The sequence below is a fragment of the Pseudopipra pipra genome, chromosome 4 (assembly GCF_036250125.1).
Source record: "Pseudopipra pipra isolate bDixPip1 chromosome 4, bDixPip1.hap1, whole genome shotgun sequence".
NCBI lineage: Eukaryota > Metazoa > Chordata > Aves > Passeriformes > Pipridae > Pseudopipra > Pseudopipra pipra.
The window spans coordinates 13,345,735-13,372,480 of NC_087552.1; the positions used below are offsets into that span (position 1 = coordinate 13,345,735).

General features: G+C 43.5%; 2 protein-coding genes across 5 annotated transcripts in view; one reads left to right on the plus strand and one right to left on the minus strand.

Moving 5' to 3' along the window:
• The window catches only part of LIN54 (lin-54 DREAM MuvB core complex component), a 44,069-nt gene extending 27,350 nt beyond the window's left edge, over positions 1–16,719 (minus strand). For 3 of the 4 annotated variants that reach the window (XM_064651657.1, XM_064651653.1, XM_064651652.1), the window contains exon 1: positions 16,465–16,719. The gene's annotated coding sequence lies outside the window, so the exon portion shown is untranslated. Of the gene's footprint in view, positions 1–15,951; positions 16,038–16,464 lie in introns of those variants that run through there. The other variant, XM_064651654.1, reaches the window with a different exon arrangement.
• Positions 16,719–26,096, plus strand: COPS4 (COP9 signalosome subunit 4). The gene is made up of 10 exons (XM_064651667.1): positions 16,719–17,067; positions 18,179–18,258; positions 18,835–18,986; positions 20,256–20,359; positions 21,194–21,347; positions 22,497–22,647; positions 23,044–23,214; positions 24,492–24,607; positions 24,976–25,060; positions 25,528–26,096. Exons 1-10 carry the CDS (start codon positions 16,991–16,993, stop codon positions 25,659–25,661), a joined length of 1,224 nt encoding a protein of 407 aa, XP_064507737.1. The 5' UTR covers positions 16,719–16,990; the 3' UTR covers positions 25,662–26,096.
• Positions 26,097–26,746: the final 650 nt, after the last annotated feature.

Sequence of the window (26,746 nt, forward strand, 5' to 3'; positions counted from 1 at the left end):
GACTGAAATAGATACATGAAAGGCAACTATCAAAATCTCACCCTAACTATACCACAGGCTGCTGTCAAAGGCAGCTCCAGCATCCCTGCAGATTTTTACTTCTTGGTATCTAGCCAGGATTTCTCAACAGTTCAGCTGCTTATTTTTCACTAATGCTTTTATACTGTTTCCATTTTTTCCAGCTCCACTACTAAAGTGATTACCAACAGTAAAAGCAAGCCAACCTCTTTTAAGATTCTAACAGCTTAGATCTTCAAGAAAGTGTAGAGAATTATTTTAACTATTTAAAACACTTGAAAGCTTCCTTCACTTCAGCAGTCATGCTTTGAGTACTTGATAATGCAAGAAGTACACCTACAACCCCTCAAAAAGATGCATCTTTACACTTAACTTGGCTCAAAACCTGAAGAAAAAAACCAATCTAGGCCAAGAAGTGTATGAGCACACTATCAGGCTGGGGAACTCCACAAAAATCCTAGGATCAGATTACTAAACAGATAACTTTAGCCCACAAAAGAAAGCTAAATTAAAAGTTCAAGAAGAAATTCTTGCAATGAATTCTTGTAAACACAGCTCAGCTTAGGACACTCAGCCAGCCAAACACATATAAAAAATTTGGGACTAAAGCATATTGTCAGCAAAGCCTTGGACCAACAACATTGAAAAATGCTAGGTACTGCTAGGAGGAAGACAGGGACAAATTCTCAGCTTGAGTGAACCACCTGTGATCATCCTAGCCATAGAACAGATTTCTACTCTTGATATTCACAAAGAATAATACATATATGATGTTGTAAAGGGGATTTATAAGGAAGAGGATAAATACTGCCAGGATTGATAGCAAATACAAAGAATGGTATCTCACAGGTACATGTGAACTTTGATCTTTTTTCTCTTTGTCACTAGCATGTCACTGCACAACCTTTAAGAAACTCTGTTAAAAGAGTTGAGACTGATTATATCAACACCTTTGTTGATAAAACACCAAAGCTGCCACACTAAACACGAAAATCCAAAAAATCAGTATCATAAAGCGCAGTGATCTGCAAACAAGTAAACAAAATGCAAGATGCAACGATGTTTGTATTTCACGTTAACTGCATCTTATAAGATCCAGAAATGTCTGTATTTCACTAAGATAAGAACAGTTAACCTTCCAGTCTGCAACCACGACCAGTTTGAGTACAGTAATATGTTACAAACCAACAAACAGTTTTGCTATGCACTGCAAGTAAAACTGTTCATAAATTCAGATTACACAGGAATAAGGCTGCAGAGACCAGCTCTACAAGAAGTCCTGGGAAGGTGCTGCATGTTAGCAAGGTCATCAGAATGAAGCAGCAGACCACGAAACTCATCACCATGAAACTCATCACCATTTGTGGCTGCTTCAGCAGACCCTTTCCCATTCCCTTCTCAGTGCACAGCACACAGTTGGTGGTGCTCAGCCATGGGAACACTCTGGTATAACTTGACAGATTTAAGAACACTGGCCAGACCTGCCTAAAGTCATTGGCAACATTCATTTTCTAACTAAATTATCAAATGTCACCTTCACCAGAAAATAAGGAAATCAAATCAGTAACAGCTTTTGTATGAACACCTCGAAGTGCAAACCAAACTCACAGCACCACCCAAAATCAAAGGCTTCATGAATGCATTTCCTGGAATGTAACCCCTCGGGATCAGTAAAACTGTTGCCACATGCACAGCAAATGCTAAGTGAAACTAAGTATCCTTACCAGATACTGCAGTATCTGTTAGTAGTTCTGTAAAACTTGGCCAGATACACACAATTAAGTGTAGCACTATTAAGCACCGGCAAGTGCAAGTAGTTTCAGCTTCCCAAGCTGTAAACTGCAAAAATCCTTAAAAAGAAGTATGAAGAAGAACAATGAAGCCTGCCCTCAAGAAGGGGGAGAATGAAACTTGGGTCAGATGAATGGCAGAGAAGTAAAAGTGGACAACCTAATCAATAATTGTTCACTCCAACTACAATGGACTCTAAACAAAAATGAATACAAAAGAATGCAGTATCACCCATCAGCCAGTAAAAAAGGGGTAACATTTGGCATTTCCACTGCTGAGACCAAAATGTGCCAACACTATCCCTCCTCTTTCTGATCAAGGTGGAGCAGAGGACTGTCAGCAGGCCATAGCTCACATTTGAGGATTTTAAAACTCAAAACCCCCATAATAATTGTATGGTTACATTAATAAATTGGCATATTTAAACCTTAACTAGTAAAGGTTTAAAAATATAATTTATTCCAATCCCAAAGCCATTCATTAGAACAAAAGCAACAGCAGGAGGAAGAAGGGGAAATACAGAATGAATCCTTCATGATTTAACTGAGAAGAATGAGATGCTGTCAACCACATGCAATCAAAATTTAGGCTTATAGGCTTTTCAAATTTTTCAGCTTCTGCTTATCTGCCCTCTCCAACAGTGGCAGATCTGTAAACTCCCGAAGGCTGCTGAGCTGGAAAAAAATCCGGTTTTTGGGTCTTAAAACTTAGAGATTAAGCAGTTTAAAATCACCAGGCCTTGAGCACCAGGGCCTAGACCTTTCTCCTGGGACAGAGACAGGCAGCAGACCTTCTGCCAAAGGTGTGCCCAGGTGTTGGATTTTTTATGCCAGCGCCAGCAAGAGGTGCCCAGAGCCTGGAGATGGATCGTAAGTCAGCAAGACAGAACTCAAAGAGCAGCACAAAGGAATTCCAGCCAGTAAATCGGCTTCATCAGGGACCCTTCTTACATGCCTCTATGCCCCCACATATTTAGTATGGGGAATAAACAAAAGCAGTTAAGAGATGTGTGCACACCTGCAGGAATATGATCTCATTGACATCACGGAGATGTGGTGGGATGGATGGCTTCTATGACTGGAGTGCTGGAATAAAAGGATACAGGCTCTTCAGGAAGGGCAGGCATAAGAGTCAAGGAGGGGGGGTCCTTGTCTCTTATCTATGTCTTATCTTGTCTCATCCTCTATGTCAGTGATCAGCTGGAGCACACGGAGCTCTGCCTGAGGATGGTGAGGAGGCAACCGAGAGCTTTTCCATCAGGATTAAGAGAAGGGTGGGGACAGGTGACATTACAGTAGGGGTCACATGTATAGACAGGCCACCCAACCAGGAAGACCAAGCTAAAGAGGTCCTCAATAGACAGACGGGAGCATCCTCACGTTCACAAGCCCTGGTCCTCACAGGGAACCACCCCAATGTCTGTTGGAGAGACAACACAGCAGGGCACAAGCAATTCATGAGGTTCTTGGAATTTGTTGATCACTTCCTTCCCCAAGTGATAAGAGAAGCCAATGAGAAGAGGTACAATGCTGGACCTTGTGCTCATAGACAGGGAGGGCCTGGTGGGGAATGTAAAGCTCCAAGGCAGCCTTGGCTACTGTGACCATAAAACGGTGAAGTTCAAGATCCTCAGGGCAGTGAGGAGGGCACACAGCGCCCATGACTTCAGGAGAACAGACTTTGGCCTCTTCAGGCATCTGCTTGGTAGGGTATCGTGGAACAAAGCCCTGGAGCCCTGGAGGGGCCCAATGAAGCTGGTTAATATTCAAGCATCACTTCCCCCAGACTCAAGATTGGCACATTCCTAAGAGTAAGAAATCAAGCAAGCCGGGTGAGAGACCAACATGGGTGAACAAGAGGTTCTGGCAAAACTTAAACAGAAGAAGGAAGGTTAAAGAATGTGAAGAAAGGGACAGGCCACTTGGGAGGAATATAGGCACATTGTCAGATTATGCAGAGACATGACAAGGAAGGCTAAGGTCCATTTGGAATTAAATCTGGCAAGAGATGTCAAGGACAAGAAGGGTTTCTTCAAGTACATGAGTAGCAAAAGGAAGACTAGGGAAATTGTGGGACCACTGCTGAATGAGATGGGTGCCCTGGTGACAAAGGACACAGACAAGATGGAGTTACCAAACGCCTTCTCTGCTTGAGTCTTACTGCTAAGGCCAGCTCTCAGGAATCCCTAACCCTGGAGCTAAGAGAGAAAGTCTGGAGAAAAAAAAAGTTTCCTTACTTGAGGAGGATAGGGCTAGAGATCACTTAGGCAAACCTAACACCCACAAATCCAGGGACCCTGATGGGATTGCACCCACAAGTGCTGAGGGATCTGCTGGCAGATATTAGTGCTAAGCTACTTTCCACCATCTTTGAAAGGTAATGGAGAAAAGGAGAGACACTCATGGACTGGAGGAAAGCCAACGTTACTCCAGTCTCTGAAAAGGGCAAAAAAGAGGACCCAGGAAACTACAGGCCAGTCAGTCTCACCTCAATCCCTGGAAAGGTGATGGAACAGCTTATCCTGGCCATCACCTCTAAACATGTGGAAGAAGTTAATCAGGAGCAGTCATCACAGATTCACCAAGGGGTAATAATACTTGACCAGTCTGACAGTCTTCTGTGATGAAATGACTGGTTGGGTAGATGAGGGGAGAGCACTGCATGCTGTCTTTCTTGACCCCATTAAGGTTTTTTACACTGTCTCCCACAATATCCACACAGGTAAGCTCAGCAGGTGTGGGTTGGGTGAGTAGACAGTGAGGTAGATTGAAAACTGGTTGAACAGCAGAGCTCAGAGAGTTGTGATCAGACACAGTCTGGTTGGAGGCCTGTAGGTCACAGTGTTCCCCAGGGGTCAGTACTGGGTTGGTCTTGTTCGACTTGTTAAATGATGTGGATGAAGGGACAGAGTGCACCCTCAGCAAGCAGGCTTGATGATGATACAAAACTGGGAGGAGTGGCTGATACACCAGGAGGTTGTGCTGCCATTCAGTGAGACCTGGACAGGTTGGAGAGTTGGGCAGAGAGGAACCCAATGAAGTTTAACAAAGGCAAGTGCAGGGTTCTGCATCTGGAGAGGAATAAACTCAAGCACTGGTACAGGTTGGGGAGCAACCTGCTGGAAAGCAGCTCTGCAGAGAAGGACCTGGGAGTTCCAGTGGCCAAGTTCACCGCAAGCCAGCAGTGTGTCCTTATGGCCAAGAAAGCCAATGGTATCCTGGGGGTGTCAGGAACAGTGTGGCCATGATCTAGAACAGCTGCCCAGAGAGGTTGTGGAGTTTCCTTCTCTGCAGAAATCCACCTGGATACCAACACATGCAGCCTGCTCTAGGTTTGGCAGGCAGGTTGGACTATATCATCTTCAGAGGGCCCTTCCAACCCCAACCATTCTGTGATTGTGTGAGCAGTTGGAAGCTGCAACAACAGCAAAATTTAAGTACAGTCCAATGGAAACACTGCACTGCAGTAGCAATTCATTCACTTACTCCCATTCACCTTCCTAATTTTCCAGTTCTTGGGATGGAGGGGGAAAAAAGCATGCTGCAATTATTTAACCATGAAACAGTTACTAAGCTCTCTAGGCTGCTATAATTGACATATAATACTACAAAAGACTGTCAACGACAGTTAAAACACAATGAATGTCCCCTCCCCCCCCCAAAACAACCCACAGAGGAAGAATGAGATGATGTTCTTTACAAACATGCTGTAAACTAAAAAAAAGGATATTTTATTAAAGTTTTCAAAAATTCATGTCTTACTGTCTTAAAAACTGAAACGGTTTACATGACTGTATCTTCCTCCTTCACCACAACAGCTGCTACAAATATACTTCAAGACTCAGCTATCCTGTGACCTATAGCTGTTTTCTTCACATCAGAACTATTTCTCACATACCAGGAATCACAGCATGCTACCACAGAAATTAGATTACACACGCCAAGTACAAAAGCAATTTTTACCATTAAACTAACAAGGACCTTAGATAGAGTACCTAACCAAAAATCCCCAGGAGTCAGAGCCTTTCAGGCAAAACAGAAGACAGAAACAGGAAAAAAGCTACAACTAAATTTTTGATAAAGACAGCATGTCATACAAATTGCAAATGGTTGAATCATATTGCACATGTGAGTGCATTGCTTCCTGGAAAACCAGCATTTCAAAACACAGAGATATCTAGCTCCAGTTTGGACAATCCCCTTTTCACCACAAACAAACAATTACATTGCCCAAATGTACCATCTATTAAAAAGAAGATTATTAAGGAAGAACATTCCAGCCATTGTGAGGTACTGAGCAGTATTACCCAACAAAACTCCAAGCACTTGCTCAGAATCCTTAGTATCTAGAAAACTAAGCCACTTAAAGATCAAATTACTTTCCCATGCATGGCTTGTAGCTATTCCCTTGCTCTCACATGCTGGTTAAATGTCCATTAAGAAAAGGGCAAGACCACACCATTTTACTAATATTAGTCTGCATTTCAAGCCATGTCTATGTTTCAAATTTGCAGAGATATCTATCTATCTACTCATAATCATCAATGGATACTTTCAGCATTTGTTACTTGTGGCTCATAGCAAGTCAAAAACTCAGACTCCCATGTCATTCTGAAGATGCACCAGGATCAGCAAGCTGATGATAAACCTGCTTCTTGAGAAGTCCTTGGTGTCCTTTAAGGGTCTAATCCTCACCAGTGCTAACTAAATTCCAGAGTGTGCTGAAGAGTACATCCTCCTTTCCTTTTTACCATGGTAGGGTTAAAGTCTTAAACACTGCTTGTTTACCACACACAATACTCAGAGCAACTTTCCAGGAAAGAACTGGAAATAACATTCATTGCAGCAGAATACTTCAAAGCAGTTCAGTTTTGCCTTTTGTAACTGGAAACAATGTTCTACTTTCAAGCAGAGCTTTAGACAAACTAAAAATAAAATAGAAACTAAAAATGAGAACACTTCCCTTCACCCTTCTCTTGGTTTCTATGCCAGTTTCAGTCATTTTCACAACATACAGTAGGACAAATGCTAAACCAGAGAACTGCACAGGTGTTACATTCTGAAGGTGTTCACTGCCATGAACAATTCAAAATTTGGGTTTGTATATTCCAGGGCCTTTATATTTAATGAAGCATTTCTAACCCTATGCAAACTTTGTGGTGAGACCAAAAGAAAAAAAAAAACCAACAAAATAACATAAAGTTATTCAATTTTCTGTATTTAATATTAGGAGGCCAATATTAAGGCAATAAGAATCTAAAGTTAAAAGTGAATAAACATGCAGTGAACTTCTCTTGACTGAAAAAAAACAAACCAAAACCTGAAACATGAGGAGTACTTATCACCAGGCCCAAATACTGCAGATTTCAGACTCTGAAGTACAGGTTGAAATAAAGGTCTCGCTTTCCAAATTTTGAACACCTCTTGAATGCACAGCTACAGAATAATTCAGAACACGCAGCGATATCACACCAAGAACACTCTCAAAAACAACGAGCACGAAAACTGCCATCATAGGCTTGATATCAAGTTCCTCACAGACTTTCAGCAGGTGTTATCACATTGGGCACCTTTAAGATTAGGCTTGTTGCCAGCAATTTGAGCAAGAGCACATTTTACACATGTTTATGAGCAAGAGTTCATCACAACAGAATTGTAACCTACCAGTTTCATTGACACTCTGCCACTGGGAAGCATGATGATTATGCAGTGCACCACACCTATACTACACCTGCACTGTCCAGCTGAAGGTACAACACGTGAAGTTCATTCTAATCAAAACAAAAAACCCCCACACAACACTGATTTCAGTGGGGTATTTAATTTCAAAAATGGCACAGAAAAGCACTTTGTCCTAAAAACGTAATTCCTTATGCGTCTTATGCAACCACATGATTCTTTTCGCAGTTAAGAGAACAAAGAGACGAAAACCAAGTAAAAATCTTAAGACCACAAACCACAATGCTTTCAAGGTAGTGATGGCAATATCTGAACAGCAGTGAAAGCTGCTAAGACCACTACTGCTTTTTAAACGTATCCTAGAAATCTAAGTTGGTTCTTTTCATTTTTGAGTCCAGTGGATCATTAAAAGAAAAGCAAAAATAGCTTCAACAGTTATATTGCAGGGATTTGTGAGAAAACATGCTTCTAGCTGCAAATCTCAGCAGCTCCACCAGCTTTAAACGTGACAACACTTCACAAGTGCAGAATATATTTACTTGCAGAAGGGCTGAGCTGAAGATAAGTAACTCACCTGCAGGCAAACTGTGACTTCATTCAGGTGCCAAAAAAACACTATTACCCCCTCCTTCCCACTTTACTCTCCAGATGAAGCACCCCTATGTTATTTTTGGGAAAGTCCATTTATATAACTAGGACCATGCAATAACCGACTGACTTTTGTGGAATTAAATTTCAAATTAAGATTTTGAGTCAGGAGATCGATTCAATGGGAAAAGTGGGAATTTCAGTGGAATCTTCATCTCTGCCCCAGAACCACGTGGGCCACTTAAAATGTAGGCTTCTCAGACCTCTGAAGTCTCATGTGACATAACATAAAAGGTTGAAGAGCTTCTGAAACACAAACGGGTAAGTTTCATTAGGTGAACGGAAAACCAACAGTTTTGGATAAACACTTCAAAAACCCCCAAAAGCTCACAGACAGGACTAGCCAAAGAGAAGCATTTCAGTGACTAGGAGCACACAGCGTCTCCTACAACCTTTGTTTTCAATATGCTGGAAGTGACAGTGAAATATTGACACTGTATCTGATCCTGTCCCAGGAGATGCTTTATTCCAGACAGCACAACAAGGCCACCTAGAAAGAATTCTTCTCATGCACCATTCATGCTGCTCAATATATCCCTTTCTGTCCTTATAGGATACTGTTCCAAATTTGACTTCTGTGGCAAACATGCTTGACCACCATTTGGACAAGTCCCCACCACACTGAGTTGACATAGATCCAGAATGTTCATCTCATTCTCAGAATGAGTAAGAGAAGAAACAATTACATGCCAAGCCTTAACTGTATTTTTCCATTGAAAAAAAGTTGTTTGGCTTTTTTTTTTTTATGTAGCAAGATCTAGCTCACAGCTTCCCTCTCTACTACCTCTAAGACAACTCTGTATACACAAAAGAAGCTTTTGCCAACTGTAAATCCATAATTTGGAGGACTGGGGATTAACAGTGTTATCTGTGATGGAACATTGAAGCTGACCTGCAGCTTGGCAGGTTGTTTGCTGTGACTCAGCTGCCCTAGTTCACAATTAAACAGAGTTAAAAGCACCACATATCCACAGAGCTGGACATACCTGAACCAGAGGGTGTCACAGCACCTCACTAAGTTCCTCCAGAATCCAGCTCAGGACATGTAGCCAAGCAGCTCTGTGTCAACCTGCACAATCTATCAAAACCAACTGAGCAGCAGCAATATAACTTATAAGCGACTATGGGATTCTTGTGCAAAATGCACCTGCATTGTTGAGGACAGCTCAGGTTCTCATGATCTGGACAACTAAGATCTTATGTTGCAGCCATAAACAAATAGTAGAAACCAATGTAGCAACCTATGATACCAACGTCCTTAAAGATTTTTGTTTTCAAGAATCCAGGCTATCCAACTTGTCAAAACCTTTTATTCAACTGATTTCTTTTTGCTGAAATAACACTAAAACTCACCTTCCTGTCCAACAGAAAGAATAAGCCCTTATTTTTCTCAGTCATTCTAGCAGCACAGTAAAAATTGAAAAGCAGCTTCCCTCTTGCGTGTTTTCTGCTTCTCTCTTGGGAGAATCTGTAGCTCATATACATTTTCTCCCACAGGAAAAGAGAAGTGACAAACTTTGCTAATATCAGTGTAGGTGCAAAATTGCCTACAGCCTTGTTGGTCACTCCGGTGTAGCCACTTCACAGCACTGGCACCATAACTCATCTTTGCAAATGGAAAAAAAACCCCCAGTCTTCATTTAATGTTCCAGGCATTAACCCAGCAAATAGACAAAACTTATTTCAAGAAAAGATTGAATGCACCACATAAAAGCAAAAGGCTCATGGTCCCCAGAGATTCCTGACTGCTTGCTAATGCAAGTGATTTAGAACACCTACCTATGCAAAGCAGAATGAAGCTACAATTAAGAAGTCACTTGTTTGCCTAAGTCGATTTCAAAGGGAAAACAAATAAACCTCAGAGAAACAAATCCTTTCATTATTTTATAAACAACAAAAAATAAAGAAAGTAAATAGTAAATTTACTTGTTTGCTGTGTTCTCCCATCCGTTTTTGCCAAACACAAACAAGCACACATCAATTATTCCAGTCAATTGAAATTCACCAAGAGCAATGGCACAAAAAGATAGGAAATGCATTTATTATGAAACTCTTGAGACCTGGCATGTCAGAAAAACCTCCACGGAAGCATATGTATACCCAAGACTCAGCCTGTACTGCTGGTATGTTATCAAATGAAAAAGCACAACTGCACACAGGTGATCCTGCCGTAGTACAACTTTCCTAATTAATTGCTGTTCTTCAATTTTGCCATCATTTCAATAAAGGGCAAAATAGTGTCATTCATTTTATGCATTCCCCATTTTCTTACTCTCTCTGACACTCTACAGTTTGTCTCTAAAATGGAAAGGTTTGTTTTGTCGTAAAGCAAAGACTTGCAAAAATATCACTCAGCACTGTTTTCTCAACGGTCTCTTTTGTTTAAGCTTACTGAGCTAGAGATTGCTTTTAAAAAATGCAGGTAATGAAACCAGAAAAAGATTAATCCATAAGGACACTATGATTAACAAAGGTAAGTGGAAAAATTAATCATCTAAGCCTGCAAACTCACCATGTTTGCATATGTAACTGCAGACTGAAAGCAAATCGTTTGAACACAGTAACAAAATATGTAAGTGGAACACAGACAAAATAATTTCCATTTTCTTTCCCATTCTCCACATAGGACAGGGAAGCAGTTTGCCTGCATGTTTCCCGGAGGATCATGGTTCTAGATTTATCAAATACAATACCAGTGGCAAACTATAGCAAGAAAAAATCTCCAGCCTTAGTCCTTACAAAACACTGAATATGTAACAAGTGTAAGTATCCAGTCTTTTTTTTCAACAGTTACAAGGAATACTTAAGAAAATATCAGGTGTTCTTCTACTACAAATTAACCATCTATAGTTGCAAAACAGTTCCCAAGGCAACCATACTTCACTCAACCAACACATATCATTCCCTTCCCATTACTCTGCATTCTGTTAAGTGAACACTCTCTACCTGACACACCACACAAACAACTGTGTGCAGCAGATCAGAAGAATGGGCAAGGTACACAAATTAGCAATGCCTACACGTTCAAACTGACAGTTATCAAGTGATGTGTACATGAGAATTTTATATTATACAGTTAAGGTTTTTGGCTTTGTGTTTTGGGGTTTTTTTTAGTTGTTTGGTTGGGGTTTTTTCCATGGGAAGATTGATTAAACTCATGTTACTACTGTCATAACAGAGGTGCTAGCTGCCTTCTTGTTAAGAATGGACAGAGAAAAACAAACCCAACAAACTTTTAACCAGTTCTCCACATACCAGTTATGAAGAGATCCTTCTTCCCTAGGCAAGTTCTGGGTATAGAATCATAGGATCAGCCAGGTTGGAAAGGACCTCTGAGATCATCAAGTCCAACCCTTGATTCACTACTGCTGTGGTTACCAGACCATAGCACTAAGTGCCACATCCAGTCTCATCTTAAAAATTTCCAGGGACAGAGAATCCACCGCTTCCCTGGGCAGCCCATTCCAGTGCCTGATTACCCCTTCTGTAAAGAACTTCTTCCTAATTATCTGATTCCATTATAATTTTAAAAGGAAAAGCAAAAGCTAAAAAACATTATATGTCAACAAACTGCTAATCATACACTAACAAAAGCAAGCACCTGATACAATTTTATAGATTTAATGTGAGAAATCACAGAAGCAGCTCTGCAGCGTTTAACATCCTGCTTTGCAGACGCTGCTGACCTCTTTGGGCTGGAAGTCAGCTTAAAGAAGACAGAAGTTCTCCATCAACCTGCACCTCAGGAAGTCTTCCATCATCCCCACATCACCATTGGCGAAGCCTCATCTCCTCGGATGGTAAGACTGACGGAGAGATAGACAACAAAGGCATATAGTGCCTTCGGAAAGCTTCATAAAAGAGTTTGGTGAAATAAACACTTGAAGAAAAGTACAAAGATCAGTGTTTACAGAGCCATTGTGCTGTCTACTCTCTTATACAGATCTGAATCATGGGTCATCTACTGCCACCACCTGCGACTCCTAGAACACTTCCATCAACGCTGCCTCCGTACAATCCTAAACATTCACTGGTCAGATTATGTGACCAATACATCTGTTCTAGAACAAGCAGCAGTCACAAGCATTGAGGCCATGTTGATGAGAACACAGCTGCGCTGGGCAGGGCATGTCTCAAGGATGAAGGACCAACCACCGCCTCCCTAAGATCTTGCTCTATGGTGAACTTGCCACTGGCTGCTGCATGAGAGGAGCCCCGAAGAGAAGCTACAAGGACTCTCTGAAACAACATCTCAGCCTTGGCCATATTGATCACCATAACCGGTCTACTCTGGCCTCCAGTCGGGAGGCCTGGAGACACACCATCTATAACGCTGCTGATGCCTTTGAGAACGCACACAGGATCACTCTTGAGAAGAAAAGACAACGCAGAAAGAATCGTGCCTTGCAGAATACACCACCTAAGGAGTCTTTCTGCTGTGCCTTCTGCAACCGCACGTGTCTATCTCCTATTGGCCTTTTTAGCCACCAACGTGCTTGTAACAGATGTGGGTAGAGCCCTTCCCAAATCTTCGTTTGTGAAGCCCAGCCATGATGATGATGATAATGTGAGAAATATCCTAGCAATACCTTTATTGCACTGCTATTTCAAATAGCATCATTTGCTACTTTGACCTCTGTGTGCACATGATCAGCAGCATTACTTTCCTTATATTTCAATTCCCTGCAAGTATTAAGTCAGCACTGCTGCTAAAAGTCTCCTGTCCACCTTTGGCATCTGCCCATCCATTTCCATACATTTTCCCTCCTCCTTGTGCTATCAACCATCTATGTAGCTGCAAGGGCAGCCCAGATAAAGGAGCCAGGCTGGAGCAAAGCCAGCCATCCAAACCAAACGGTGGGCTAGCACAGTCTCATTTTCTCCATGCTGCTGACACTGGTGTGCAACCCAGGAAGGAAACTTCTCTACAAAGTAGCAAGGAAATTCTGGCGAGTCAGTGTGCTTGGATAGCTCAGTTCAAAGTTTACCAGCACCACAATAGCACTGAGGAATCACACCCAAAAGATCTTTCACAAGAACAGAAAGAAGCTTTTTCAGATAGGCTTCTTGAGTCTATAACAGAAACTGCTTTTACTCCAAAGGAAGAAAACATCCAAAACAGTCAGTCCATAGAGATGGGGATTCAGTATGTACCTAGAACTCATACAACAGATCAAAGCAGAGCCCAAAACTAAGGACATAACCCTCACACAGGTAAGCAACATGTCTGGTTGCAGAAGGATGGCTCCTGAAGGGGCATGACACACAAGCCGAAAGAGTTAAGAAGCCACTAATCTACATCAGGATCTGGAACATGACAAACCTGAATCTCTCACATCATGTAGCTGTGCGTTCCATGACTGATCAATGGATTATTCCATCAGTCTCATTCTTTCTTACGCAAGAAAATTTTTTTTCATACTTCTGATGCTGTCAAGGGAGCGAGCCTGGTCACAGGTTGTACTGAAAGCCACATGCTGCTTATCGGCTTTCTAAGCAACTGAGGAAACCAAGCTACTCAAATATAAGGCCTGGCAAAATACAAACCCTTGAATCAAGAATTCGAGAACTGTTTTCCTCTTCTCACTCGGAGCTCCTGAAACTAAGAATAATAATAAAAAACCCAAAACAAACATGAGTTTGTCCCCTAGGTACTTGTTATAAAATAGCCTACGGTACCCTCCTGCTGTCACAGTACACAAACTGTAGGACATTAGGATGTGCTTCTGACAGCATGTGAAGACGAAAGCACCACCTCTGTAGCACAGGAAAGGAACAAAAACACAAGCAGACCAAGTGACAGATAAAGAAGCATGGTTCCTTGCTGGAGCAGAAATCAAAACACACACCACCTCCAATCTACCTTAGGTGTTTTTTCTTCCCCATTAAATATTTTTCCAACAGGCATAAGGGAAAAGAACGTAAGGGGCTTTGACTGCTTTTCCAAACCGAAAATATCCTAATGTGTGAGATAACAATGGCTCTAAGGCTGAAATCTGAAAGCACTCTTCACCACACTTCATATTGACCTGTAGTTCGCAGATAGTGAACCTGAAAGCAGTTAAACCTTTTTGAGAATTCTGGCTGAACTGTTCAGAGCATTCAGTTACAAACTATCTGAGCTTGGACATTACAGGAGTATAAGCAAACCAAACATCAGCAGGTAGTTTTTGATACATAACCTGAACAACCAACCTTGCATAACAAACTTTCCAAGCTTACAGCATTACAACAAGCATGAAGTACTTTTTTAACCCATTAGAGAAGCTGGGCAGTATGTTCTAACACACTCTCCAAGCCAGCCTTTAAGAGTGCTTGGCCTACAGAGCAATACAGCCACACATCTCTGTGGGTCCATACCAGGCATGTAACTAACAGTTACCGCTTGCTGACGGATAGGTAAACTGGATGTCTTGAGGAATAAAAGGATTCCACTGACAGAAGAAATATTTTCAGCTATTCTTCTTGCCTCCCATAAGCCAAAAGCTATTGTGAATAAGTTAGCCACAATTATTCATTGCCTGTTTGTTATTGCCAGCTGTACGTAAACATTGCAAAGAATACTTAAAATTATTTTTCTATATTCAGTATTTCCTATAATAACTGTAATATATTTAAAACAACTGTTCAGAAGGATGAATCTAATGACAAATTGTTTAAATATCTGTTCTTTCTTCACTGGAAATCTTAGGTATGAGAGCTTTTTCACTATATTCCAGTGGACAGTTGCACATCCTGTGGATGCCACAGTGCTTTCCAGAACCCAAAACCTCAATACCAAGCGTTACATAATTAGTACACAGCGCGCTTCAAAGTCAAGGTCACGAATAATTAATGACACATTCTGAATGCAAATCACAGAATCACAGATGCCTCATAACACACAAGAGTGGTGACAAGAGAAGCTGGGACCATCCCAAAAGATGGTCCAGTTACATTTACAGAATCACAGAGTCGTCAGGGTTGGAAGGGACCTCTGGAGATCATCTAGTCCAAACCTCCTGACAACGCAGGGTCACCTGGAGCAGGTGACAAAAATGCATGCAGGTGAGTTTGGAATATCTCAAGAGAGAGAGAGAGAGACTCCACAACCTCTCTGGGCAGCCTATTCCAGTGCTCTGCCACCTTCAACATAAAAAAGTTCTATATCATGTTGAGGTGAAACTTCTTGCGTATTAGTTTATGGCCATTGCTCGTCATCCTACTGCTGGGCACCACCAAAAAGAGTCTGGTGCCAACCTCTTGGCACCTGCCTTTGAAACATTTCTATGTATTAACTGGATCCCTTCTCAGTCTTCTGGACCAAACAGGCCCAGCTCCCACGGTCTCTCCTCTTAAGAGAGATGCTCCAGACGTCTCATCATCTTTGTGGCCTCCGCTGGACCCTCTCCCTTAACTCCTTATCCTTTTTGTCCTGAGGAGCCCAGGACTGGACACGTTCCCCCGGAGCTCGGGGGCTGTCCAGGGCCGGACAGCGGTGCGCTCAAGGCACAGGTGCGCCCTGACACCCTGGGCGAGCCAAGAAAGCGCCGCACCCGCCGCGCGGGGCAGCGCCCGGGCCATCGCCCCGCTGACACGGGCGGGACACGCTCACCGCCCGGCACCGAGCCCGGCGCGGCCCCGGAGGCTCCCCGGGCCCCTCGGGCGGCAGGTCCGGGTCGCAGCCCGGTCCCTGGGGCGACCCTGCGCGGTGTCCCGCGGGCCGGAGCAGCCGGGCCCCGCAGGGCCCGGCGCGACGAGCCCCGGCGACCGCGGGCCCCGCGCGGAGCCGCCGCCGCGGCCGCTTTCCCCCCGCGGCCCCCGGGCCGGGTCTCACCTGGCGGGGGCGGCCCGGGCCCGTCAGCGCCGGCGGCCGCCGCCGCATTTCGAAAGATCCGCCATTTTCAGCCCGTCACCGCCGCTCCCGCCCCCGCCGCACCTGCCCCCGCCGCCCCGCCCCGGCGCCGCCCCGCAGAGCCGCCAACCCCGGCCCCTTCCGCACCGCCGGGTCCCGCGCAGACCCCGCTCCGAGGGGCAGCCTCGCCGCTCCCCGCGGCCCCTCTGACCGCGCCGCCCCGCCGCAGCTCCGGGCGCAGCTGCCCCCGGCGAGCGGCGGGGACGGGATGGGACGTGCCAGGCGGGCGCCCCTGCGGCGGAGGGGCGGCTGGGACCGGCCGTCCGCGCCATCCCGCGGGGGAGGCCGGTGGGGCCGCCCGGGAGCACGGCCCGCCGTGGGCAGAGCGCCCGGCGAGGCCGGGCCTGCTCCTTCCTGGCGGGAGGCGGCTGTCAGCCGTGCCCGGCACCCCCTTCCCCGTCCTCCCGCCGCCGCTTTCCCGCCCCTCGCACTCACCGGGCGGGCGGGTGCTCTCCCTCCTCCTGCGCTGGCGGTGCCTCTGCACGGTGCCGGCGCCCCCCCGGTGCCGCTCCCGGGGGCCGCGGCGGCGGCCGCGCCCGCGCCGATCCCGCCGCCGCGTTTGTTCAAAATCACGCGCCCCGCGCCATTCCCCCGCCGCATCCCATAATACTGCGCCGCGCCGCCCTGGCAACCGCCGGCGCAGCAGCGCCCCGCGCTTCCGGGACCCGCCCCGCCCCGCCGGCCGCTTCCGGGGCCGCGCGGGCGCCACCCGCGGGAAGAAGAAGAAGAAGAGGAGGAGGAAGAGGAGGCAGGGAGGAAGCCGCGGCCTTTCCCCGCGCGTGGGATTTGCGCGCGCGCGCCTGCCCCGTGGGATATCGCGCGCGGGGCCCGCCCGGCGCGGCCCCGTCCCGCTCCCGCTGCCCGCGCTCTTTCCACACACACCACCCCCCGCGGTCACGTGACCGCCCCCGCCGCCGCGCGCGCGGCTCCATGGTGGGAGGAGGCGGTGGCGGCTCCCAAGATGGCGGCGGGCGCAGTGAGGCAGGACCTGGCGCAGCTCATGAACTCCAGCGGCTCCCACAAGGACCTGGCGGGAAAGTGAGTCGTCCCCGCGGCGGGGCCGAGGGGTGCGAGCCGGAGCGGGGTCGAGAGGGGGGCGCCGGGCCCTGGGAGGGACGAGGCGGGTCTTGCCCAGCGGCCGCGCTGCTTTAAATAAAAAGGACACGGAAATATTTCACCTCGTCGTTCTGTAATTTCTTCTTTTTGTTTGTTTACGGGCTCCTCGCGTGTCCGCCCGCCCCTCAGAGCTCGGCTGCTGTGCCACAGCGATAGGTCAGGGAGTTGATTTGCCCCGGCTGCCATAGATACGTCAACGACTCTACTATTGCTATTATTAATAATTATTATCCTTTCTATTATTTTCATTATTATTATTTTATTATTTTGGACGGCAAACCTCGGGGGTTGAACTGCTCGCGGCGCGATGTGTCTCGTGGATTTTTACTCCCCCGGGACATGCGGATCGGCCACCTGGAATTCTTGGGAGTCCCAGTCCAGTTGCTTATGTTCTAGGGAGGCTGAGTCACTTTTAGGACTTGTGGTGTAAAACCAAGAAAATTTCCCCCCCAAAATGTGGCTTCAGCGTGAATGTAGCACTTCATCAGTGTCGCACACGCTGAGGCGAAGTTTAATGAGCTCTAAGTTGCCATTTGTGCAGGAATAAGCACTTGGAAATGCACAAGTCCTGCGCTGTCCTCCTGTCAAGTGGATATAACATGCTGTTCACCCCTCACAACACTGTTTCTCAGTCTCACTGAATGTGGCACTTTAAACATTTTTTTCTTTATTAGGCTGAACCCATGAACGATAATAGTTTTCATTACTTTTTCTGTTCACTATCCTAGCCATGTGATTATTATTTTTTTTTTTAAACCTTCAAGATTGCGCATACATTCCCAGATAACGTGATGAGCTATGTTGTCTGAGAATCTAGTCCTGGGATTTAAGAAGAGCCAGATATCAGTTCCAGGTGAATGTTCATGACCTTTGAGAACATATTCCTTGGAAAATTGCCACCTCAAGGCATAGAAAATATAAACAAAATTAGGGCTCTGACATAGAAAATAAGCAGAGAGGCAGAACTTCTTAGTGGCAAAATGTGCCCTGTGAGTGATTTTTAACTTTTTTTTTTTTTCCCAATCTTGGACAGATACCGTCAAATATTGGAAAAAGCCATTCAGCTGTCGGGTGTAGAACAACTTGAAGCTTTGAAAGCTTTTGTGGAAGCAAGTAAGTAGAATTGGTTACACGCTGACTGAAGGCCAGAAGTCTGTGGGGTTGCATATTTGCAAGCTCTGCCTGAGGCTACATAAATACATGATGTTTGGGTCCTGTTGGAACTCAAACACAACAGGAAGAGGAACTGTCATCACCTCATTCAGAAGTTCAGAGGGAATGGAATTATTAAGGGGTTTTTTGTGTTGTATTGGGTGTTTGGCTTATTGAACACCTCTGTAAATTACACCTGTTGTAGTTCTTTTAGAGTTGAGAGTAAACTTAGTGAGACTAAGCCTAAAGGGTTTACTTTTTCCAAGATATTTCAGCAACTGAGGACAGTGATTCAGCATGAAACACCTCCCTAAACTATAAATTGTAGTGAAAAATTCATTATTATGTGCCAGGGGTTAGAACTCTGGTGACCTGTAGTCAGTTTCTGAAAGAAAAAAAAAAAAAAACCTTTAAAAACAACCCCCTTCACTTGGATGTAGTTTTAAAAATCGGAATATTCAAATTTATTCTAAAAGCAAACGATCGCTGATAGTGAAAGCACTGACAAATGTTGCATCTCTTTTGTCTCTGACCCAGTGGTGAATGAGAATGTCAGTCTGGTGATCTCACGTCAGCTGCTGACAGATTTCTGTACCCATCTTCCAAGTCTTCCTGACAGCACAGCCAAAGAAATCTACCACTTCACCTTGGAAAAGATACAGCCTAGAGTTATTTCATTTGAAGAGCAGGTGAGAGATCAATGTTGAGGAGGTTTTGGTTTGAGGGTTTGGCTTTGGTTCCTCTTCCCCCCCCCTTCCTTATCTGCTGACTATTTTAAGCCTTTAAAAAAGCTGTTCAAAACAGATACTCCTACTTGGAGTCCAGTTTTGCGTTCCTGTACATGGAAAACTTGAGTTAAATGCAGAGAGTATTTAGGACTGTGCAAAGAATACAGACTTAGTCACTTTGTAATGATGCTGGGCATGTAATTCCTCTGCTACCAGAAAATGGCTTCTTACAATGGAACAATACTTGAGCTTGGAGTTGCTGTTGAGAGACAGACTGGTACTCATTGTATTGCCTTCTGCCCCAGTACTGGGGCAGGCAGGTGATGTAAAGAGCATGCATCTTGACAGATAGCTTTTGTTTAGAAATAAACAACCTCTGTGTGTGTGTTCTGTTTAGCCATAGTCATTTTACCAGGAAAAAAATGTCCAGATCCCAGTTCTAGTTGACTACTGAATGTGCTGCAGTTCTTTTCCAATTCAGTTCTGTGTTTTGCTGTATGAATGTGCATCATCATCTGAGAGGCTGTTTATCTAAAAAGCCTCTAGGATCTAGTGTTGAGAAGAAAGGCAAGGCAATTTCTGTCACGATTTATATTTTCTTCTCTTTATCTGTTGTATTTTTAGGCAGCTTTTACTCTAAGTCTGAGCTGAATATGCTTGCCTCTTGTTGTCATGATTATGCATAAATTAAATCCAAGACATCTGATGATTTCTTTTTTTTACCCACGCTTCTACTTCTAAAACCTGGGCTGTAAGCACTGACATTTTACCTGCTGACAGCTGCCCTACAAAGCAGAAGTTTCTGCAGTAGGATCTAATCGTAGTTCACTTCATTCATGTCTCACAGGCATGATACGAGGTGTAACTGCAACAAATGGCTTGTGAATCGTGGTGCTCCAGTTCTTGAAAGATCCGTTTCATCTTTTTAAAAGCTTTATAAATGGTTACTACTTGTCACTCCCTGATGATGAACTCTTTTTATGTTGTCAGAAACTGAAGTGGACGTGCTTCAAACCAGCACTCATATTTTAAAAGCTTGGTATTAAAACTCGATCCAGGAGTCCCACACAGGAGTCCTTGCATGGGAAGAGTTGCATGTGTGCAGGTTGCTGTGTCTGTGAAGGTGGAGTGTAGGTTGAGGGGATTCAGGAAGAAGAACAAATACTGTGACAGTTAATCCAGAACCATTAAACTCTTATAGTTTCTGCTACTGATTTTATTATTCTTTAGGTCGCTTCAATAAGGCAACATCTTGCATCGATCTATGAGAAAGAAGAAGACTGGAGAAATGCAGCACAAGTCTTGGTGGGGATCCCTTTGGAAACAGGACAAAAGTATGTTACACACAGTTCTGTGCTGTTACATGTACTTTGCTCTCTTTGTACTTAACTAGATCAGTGAGTGAGAATTTTTGGGTTGCATATTTTCCCAGAGCTACTGTAGTTCAGGCCAGAACTACTGTCAGATGACAGAAGTATAGCTTGATGACTGTACATTACAGTAGGAGTTTAGTGGGTCAAAATGCTGCATCAGAAGTTATGCACTGTTAATTAGTCTTGTTGATAAACAATTCTTTTTACTAGTATTTTGCAAACATGCTTCTAAGGTTATGGAAAGGTTCTTGAAAGGTGGCAGTTCTTCCATGTGTCCACCTTCTCAGTTCAAAATGAAGACACAGTTTGAAATGAGATATTAACAAATACAGTAGAGGATTCTTTCAGGTGTTTGTGGGGTGGGTTTGGTTTGGTTTGTTTTTTTGGATTTAGAACCCTTGCTGTTATTTCTCTCTGATTGTCCTTCCTGTCCTCTTTCTCTGCATGCAGAAGGAGCTGCTGTAGGCTTTGCACTACAGGTTTGCTTCTTAACTCAAATGGCTCACCACTTGTGGCAGACTTCCAATCCACAAAAATCAGATTATTAGCGTGTACATTTGTGTCTTGGTGGACAGCATTATTTCTACTGCTGTTTGTAGGGGCCAGTTCTATATTAGCATTCATCTCAAATTTCCTTACACTGAACAGAGGGCGCTAATTTTGGTGTTAGGGAAGAAGAAAGCAGGGTAAACCAAATGTTGCCAAGTGCTTGAGAATCATAATATATGTTTAGAACAGTTAGGAACAAGGGTAGTTCTGGAGCAACTCTGAGCACTTGCTTTTCTTTCTCTACAGACAGTACAATGTAGATTATAAACTGGAGACCTACCTGAAAATTGCCAGGCTGTATCTGGAGGATGATGACCCTGTTCAGGCAGAAGCATATATTAATCGAGCTTCCCTGCTGCAGAATGAATCAACTAATGAGCAGCTGCAAATCCATTATAAGGTTGTCTAACTTGCTTTATTGCTTTCTCTTTCTGTAGGGAGATGATTCCACACTGAGATGTTTGTTGTTTGGTTTTTTTTACATACTGCCACTAAAACTTTCATAAAGAGAAAAGAGACAAAGGGAAAAGCTTCTAAATGGTTTTGGGAGCTTGAGAGACACAGCAATAATGAAACAACTCTTTCCTTGTGATGCAGAGATAAGTCTGTAAAGATTCCTTAAATGCCAATTTCCTTTACTGATTGAGAAGGCTTCAAAACATCTGAAATATTGTTGAGAATGTTGCCTTCACCTTTGTTTGTAAATCTAAGAGGGGGAAAAAATTGCATCCAATAACTAGGGAGAATGGAAGACCTCCCTGCCCCCCTCCCTTCCCCTCGGTAATTAGATAATGATTCCCATCCATAAAAGTAGCTTCTTTAAAATTTTAAGTGGTTAATTAACTGCTGGCCTTTCTGCTTATTTGTGGGTTTACTGTGTACATAGTTCATACACAAATTTCTCAAATGAGTTTAGTAACTGATGACCAGTGATGACTACATGTAACAGTACTGATCAAGGGGATGGTGTTTAAAATTCTACAACACAAACCAGGTGTGCTGTGAGCTGTGTAACTCAGTGTCTAGTGGCTTTGATTTGTTGGTTTTCTCTTTCCTTTTTTTCTCCTCCCATGCTAATTCTTAAAGTGTGCACTCAGTTGAAAGTGTAAATATTTTCTGTAAATTGTAGAAGAGCACAAAGGAAGGAAGAAATATCAGATGCTGTTACAGCCCTGAAAGGAAAAAGCAAACACTTGAAACACACAAATTGCTACCTAAGTGCCAGCTGTCAGTGTCAATAGTGAAGGGGAACCTTACATAAGTACAGTATCAGCTGTACAATATTTCATGTACTTAAGTTTCTGGCCTTTAGACATTTGAAATATTTAACATGTGAACAGTGGTGGGAAGTGCCCTTTTAATTGCTTTCCATGATACTTTAGCAAGGACTTTTCAAGTCAGGCTAATTCTTTGAAGACACAGATTTCCCTAAGATGCAGAAGAGCAATATTTATGGGAGCTGTCACTTGATAGCGTGCAAGTTTTGCACACCTGTATTATGCAGCCACCTCTGCTACTTTTCTTTTTCTGAGACATCCTTCCTTTCTAGGTTTGCTATGCTCGAGTTCTCGATTACAGAAGAAAGTTCATTGAGGCTGCCCAAAGATACAACGAGCTGTCCTATAAGAGCATAGTCCACGAAACTGAGCGACTGGAGGCACTGAAGCATGCTTTACATTGTACTATTTTGGCATCAGCAGGTAAAATACGTTTTTGTATAAAAGAGCCAGCGTAGGTGTTTCCCCTGAAGCAAGTAATCTTGTGTATTACTTGTGTGGAGGTACCTTGCACTAAGATTTGTTGAGGAATCCAAAGTTATGAACACGGTGTCAGAATTGCCTGTTGGCATCTGTTAGCTCAGAGGTGGATTAGTTCGGTGTCTTTGCCAGTGATAAGGTGGCATCTTGGCTAAAAATGCAGAAGGTAGTGGCAAATGGTGTTTTGGAACTGAGCACAACCAAATTCCTTCCTTAGTACAGGTTCATTGGCTGTTACTTGCGTGTATTGAGGAAAAACAATGATAACTTCCTGCTGTTTATCTCTAAATACTTGGTGCTTTGGTGCTCATTTGTGAGGATTCTTCCTGACTGCCCTAGGACAGCAGCGTTCTCGCATGCTTGCTACGCTCTTCAAGGATGAGAGATGCCAGCAGCTTGCAGCCTATGGGATCCTGGAGAAAATGTATCTCGACAGAATTATCCGTGGAAATCAACTGCAAGAGTTTGCAGCTATGCTGATGCCTCACCAGAAAGCAACTACAGCCGATGGTACGTATTTCTGTAAAACCTCCTGATGTTAGGTGCTCATCCATGGGAGTTAGACTTGCCCAATTCAGGCAAGAAGGGTAATGGAAAAGAACTTAGTATTGCTTATATTGTTATTTTTAAATTATTTTTTCAGCACATTACCCTCATGGGCACAGTAAAGCTTCTAAGCTATAATTCATCTTACCCATTTGCCGTTCAGGGTTTTGAAATACTCTTCTGGAAGATAACTTGTCAAATTTTCTTTCTCTGTCATCTTCACTGACAACCTCCCAGTATTCCTAACTGAGTCTCTGTCCTTCTGAGCTTCTCCAGTTCTAAGGCAGTGTTATAAATAGGATGCCTAGAAACACATGACATGCACATAAGCCATAAATGGTCTGTGCAGATGATGAATTTATTTGAACTGCTTCCTGACTTGACAGGAAGGTGACGTAGAGTGAGAGGATGATTTGGACCTCACACTTTATCCAAATTGTTTTCTGAACCATCTCACTGTCACCTTCTTAGCTCTGGAACCTCTGAATAGTGATAAATAATGTCAAGTAATGTCTTCACTGGAATCCTAAACATTCTGGTCTCTGACACAGGAAAATCTTCCTAGTGAATAATATTTGTTGATTAGGGACAAATAAATAACTGTGTAGTCGCAGAAGTGAAAACTGTGTTAAAAGTACTTGCTAACAGTCTCCTGCAGTCCTTTCCTTGGGTCAGTTTGTTGTTTATTTATAACCTGTACTGTTTGTCCTTATAAGTTAAAGAATGCAGGTTAGTTGATATTTAATATTGTGCTTACCTTCAACTAGAGGTTAAGGGGCAAATGAGTTAAACTGTTCAGTCAACAGCGATGGACCCTTAGATAAGGGTCTATCACAAGCACACTAAGGGAGAGTTAATTGTACCCTAAGAGCTGTAATGAATAATAAAAAAACAAAGCAGTGGTCTTTCCATTTGGCAAGCTAGGAACTGATCACAGGAGGTCATACTCCCTCAGTTCAGACATTGGGTCTTGTAGCAAGGGATACACCTGATTATTCTAGAAATTAAATAAAAGGGTTTAAGCTATCTGCCTTAAAATCAACCACGTGCTGTCTGTTTCTTTTTGTGCACTGTCTCTGCGTAGCTTAACGCTGATGCGAGGCAGATGCATCTGGACCTTCTGCACTTGTAACACTTTGGAAAAAAAAAAAAGTGCTTTTTCACTTGCTCTACAATATAAACCAATATTTAAATCTTATAGTAGTGTTTTGAATTTTTTTTTCCTCATCTCAACCCTTAAGGTTCCAGTATCCTGGATAGAGCTGTTATTGAACACAACTTACTATCTGCGAGCAAGCTTTACAACAACATTACTTTTGAAGAGCTCGGAGCGTTACTAGAGATCCCAGCAGCCAAGGTATCCATTGTCTACTTTTATTTTTTTTTTTAAAAACAAGGAACATCAGCAGCTTGAGAAAATAGCTGTGGTAAATATTAGGGAAAATAGTTAAATATTAGGAAATAATTAAATATCTCATGTTATGAGGAAGGTTGAATACCCAGCACATCTTGTGAGAATGGAAGGTACACCATGTGGAATGAGCAATAGTGGAGTTAGATACCACTGATAGTATGTCTAATCATTTCATAATTAGTGTTGTCTATAGGTTCCTTCCCCCACAACGTGTGCAGATGTAGAAAAGCCTATAAGGCTGTTAAGTCTTAATGATTTTTAACTTCTTTCAGAATGGATGAAGTTTCTGCCATCTTTCTTTACTCTTCCAGGCAGAAAAGATTGCTTCTCAGATGATAACCGAGGGTCGCATGAACGGATTTATTGATCAGATTGACGGAATTGTTCATTTTGAGAGTAAGTTCAACCACAGTAACTTACTTTTTTAGCACCTTTCAGAGTGAGCTTTTTGAGATAGTGTTCAACAGGATAAGGAAATTTAGGTTTAATACCTTGTCTGAAGGGAGCTTGCTGTGTCTTGCTGCGGCCAGGAGGTGGCAGGGTTTGCCATAATGGAGAGAGAACCTTTGACTTTTCACCCGCAGAAAAGGGTGAATTTATTCCATCAGTCTTCTTGCAGGAACAGGCTCACCAGGAAGTTCTCTGTTCAAATCTACTTTCAATGCAGGAGTCAGGCTTTTAACAGCTGAAATAATGGTAGCTTTGGAATACCAAAATGAGCCTGCTGTAGCTGCAAGGAAAGCTTCCTCTGTGAATTAGACGAGGGCAGTGGCAGATGGAAAGGTTGCAGTTGAAGAGGCAAGGGATTTGCTAAGACTTACTTTGTTTAGAAGGGGTTGTTTGGTTTTTTTTTTGCTTTTCAGCTCGTGAAGCTCTGCCAACTTGGGACAAACAGATTCAGTCACTGTGTTTCCAAGTGAACAACCTGCTGGAGAAGATAAGTCAGACAGCCCCGGAATGGACGGCGCAGGCCATGGAGGCCCAGATGGCTCAATGACTGTGCAGCCATTGTCCAAATGGAGGCAATCAACTGCCTGCTATGCTGGAAGAAGGGAACTGAGCAGGACTGTGAAACAAATAACCCACATTCATTTCCCTGTCTTCTGCTTTCACTATGGCTTAGGACACAATTAGGTGATACCACGTTTGGTGTGACAGGCTTAGAATGTTCTCTGAGCTTAGAATGATGCTGTTGCTGCCTCTGTGTTGCACTCTGCTGTCCTGAAAACTGTGGGTTCCATGTGGAAGAAGCTGTAATGTCTGCAGCAAGATTTGGGTTTGGTTTATTTAATTTCCTCCCCACACACTGTATTGTTAGAGCTTTGTGGCCCATTACTTCCTGTGATGCTTGAATCCTGCTATGAAAATAGAAGCACCGTGTTTCTTTTAGTTGTAATAAAGGCTAAGCCATTTGGCTTAAGTGTTGTAAGGACCCAGGGTTTGGGATTTGGTTTTGTTTTGTTTTGCTTTCATTTTTTTTCTTTAACAGTAACTTGAAATAAGTAGAATTTTTGTAATTATCATTTTCAGCCCCCAAAAACACTAAATGTGTAACAGCTTTTTTTCCTTCTTTTTTTTTTTCTTATAAAATGCAAGTTTGAAATCTTAACTTGAAGTAAATACTGACCTTCTCCTGCACTGGTGGTGCAGCAGGGCACAGTTATTTGTGCTGGGAGTTGAGGTAAAGACCAGTGTTGCCAAGAGAGCTTGTTGCAGTGATATGGTAAGCAATGAGAACATAGAACATGTCGAGTAAGGTAAGCCAAGCATGCTCTTTGTTTTATTTCCTAGGACAGCACTGGTAATAGTACAAAAGTATCCAGAGTGCTTTTTGGAACTGGAGGTGTAACAGGAGACTTTGACAGGTAGGGATTCTGCACTCAAAAGATGAAACAACTTCTGCAGCTGGAGTGGCCGGAGAATACTGTGCAACTTAATTATGTAATGAGATACAACCACTAGGTAAAGGTGTCATGTGATAAGCAGGACTAACTTGAGATGCTTATGCACAGAAGTGAAGTATCAAAGTGGCCCTTCTGATGTTTATCAGTCTGGAGTTGGGCACTCTTTCCCCATTCTTGT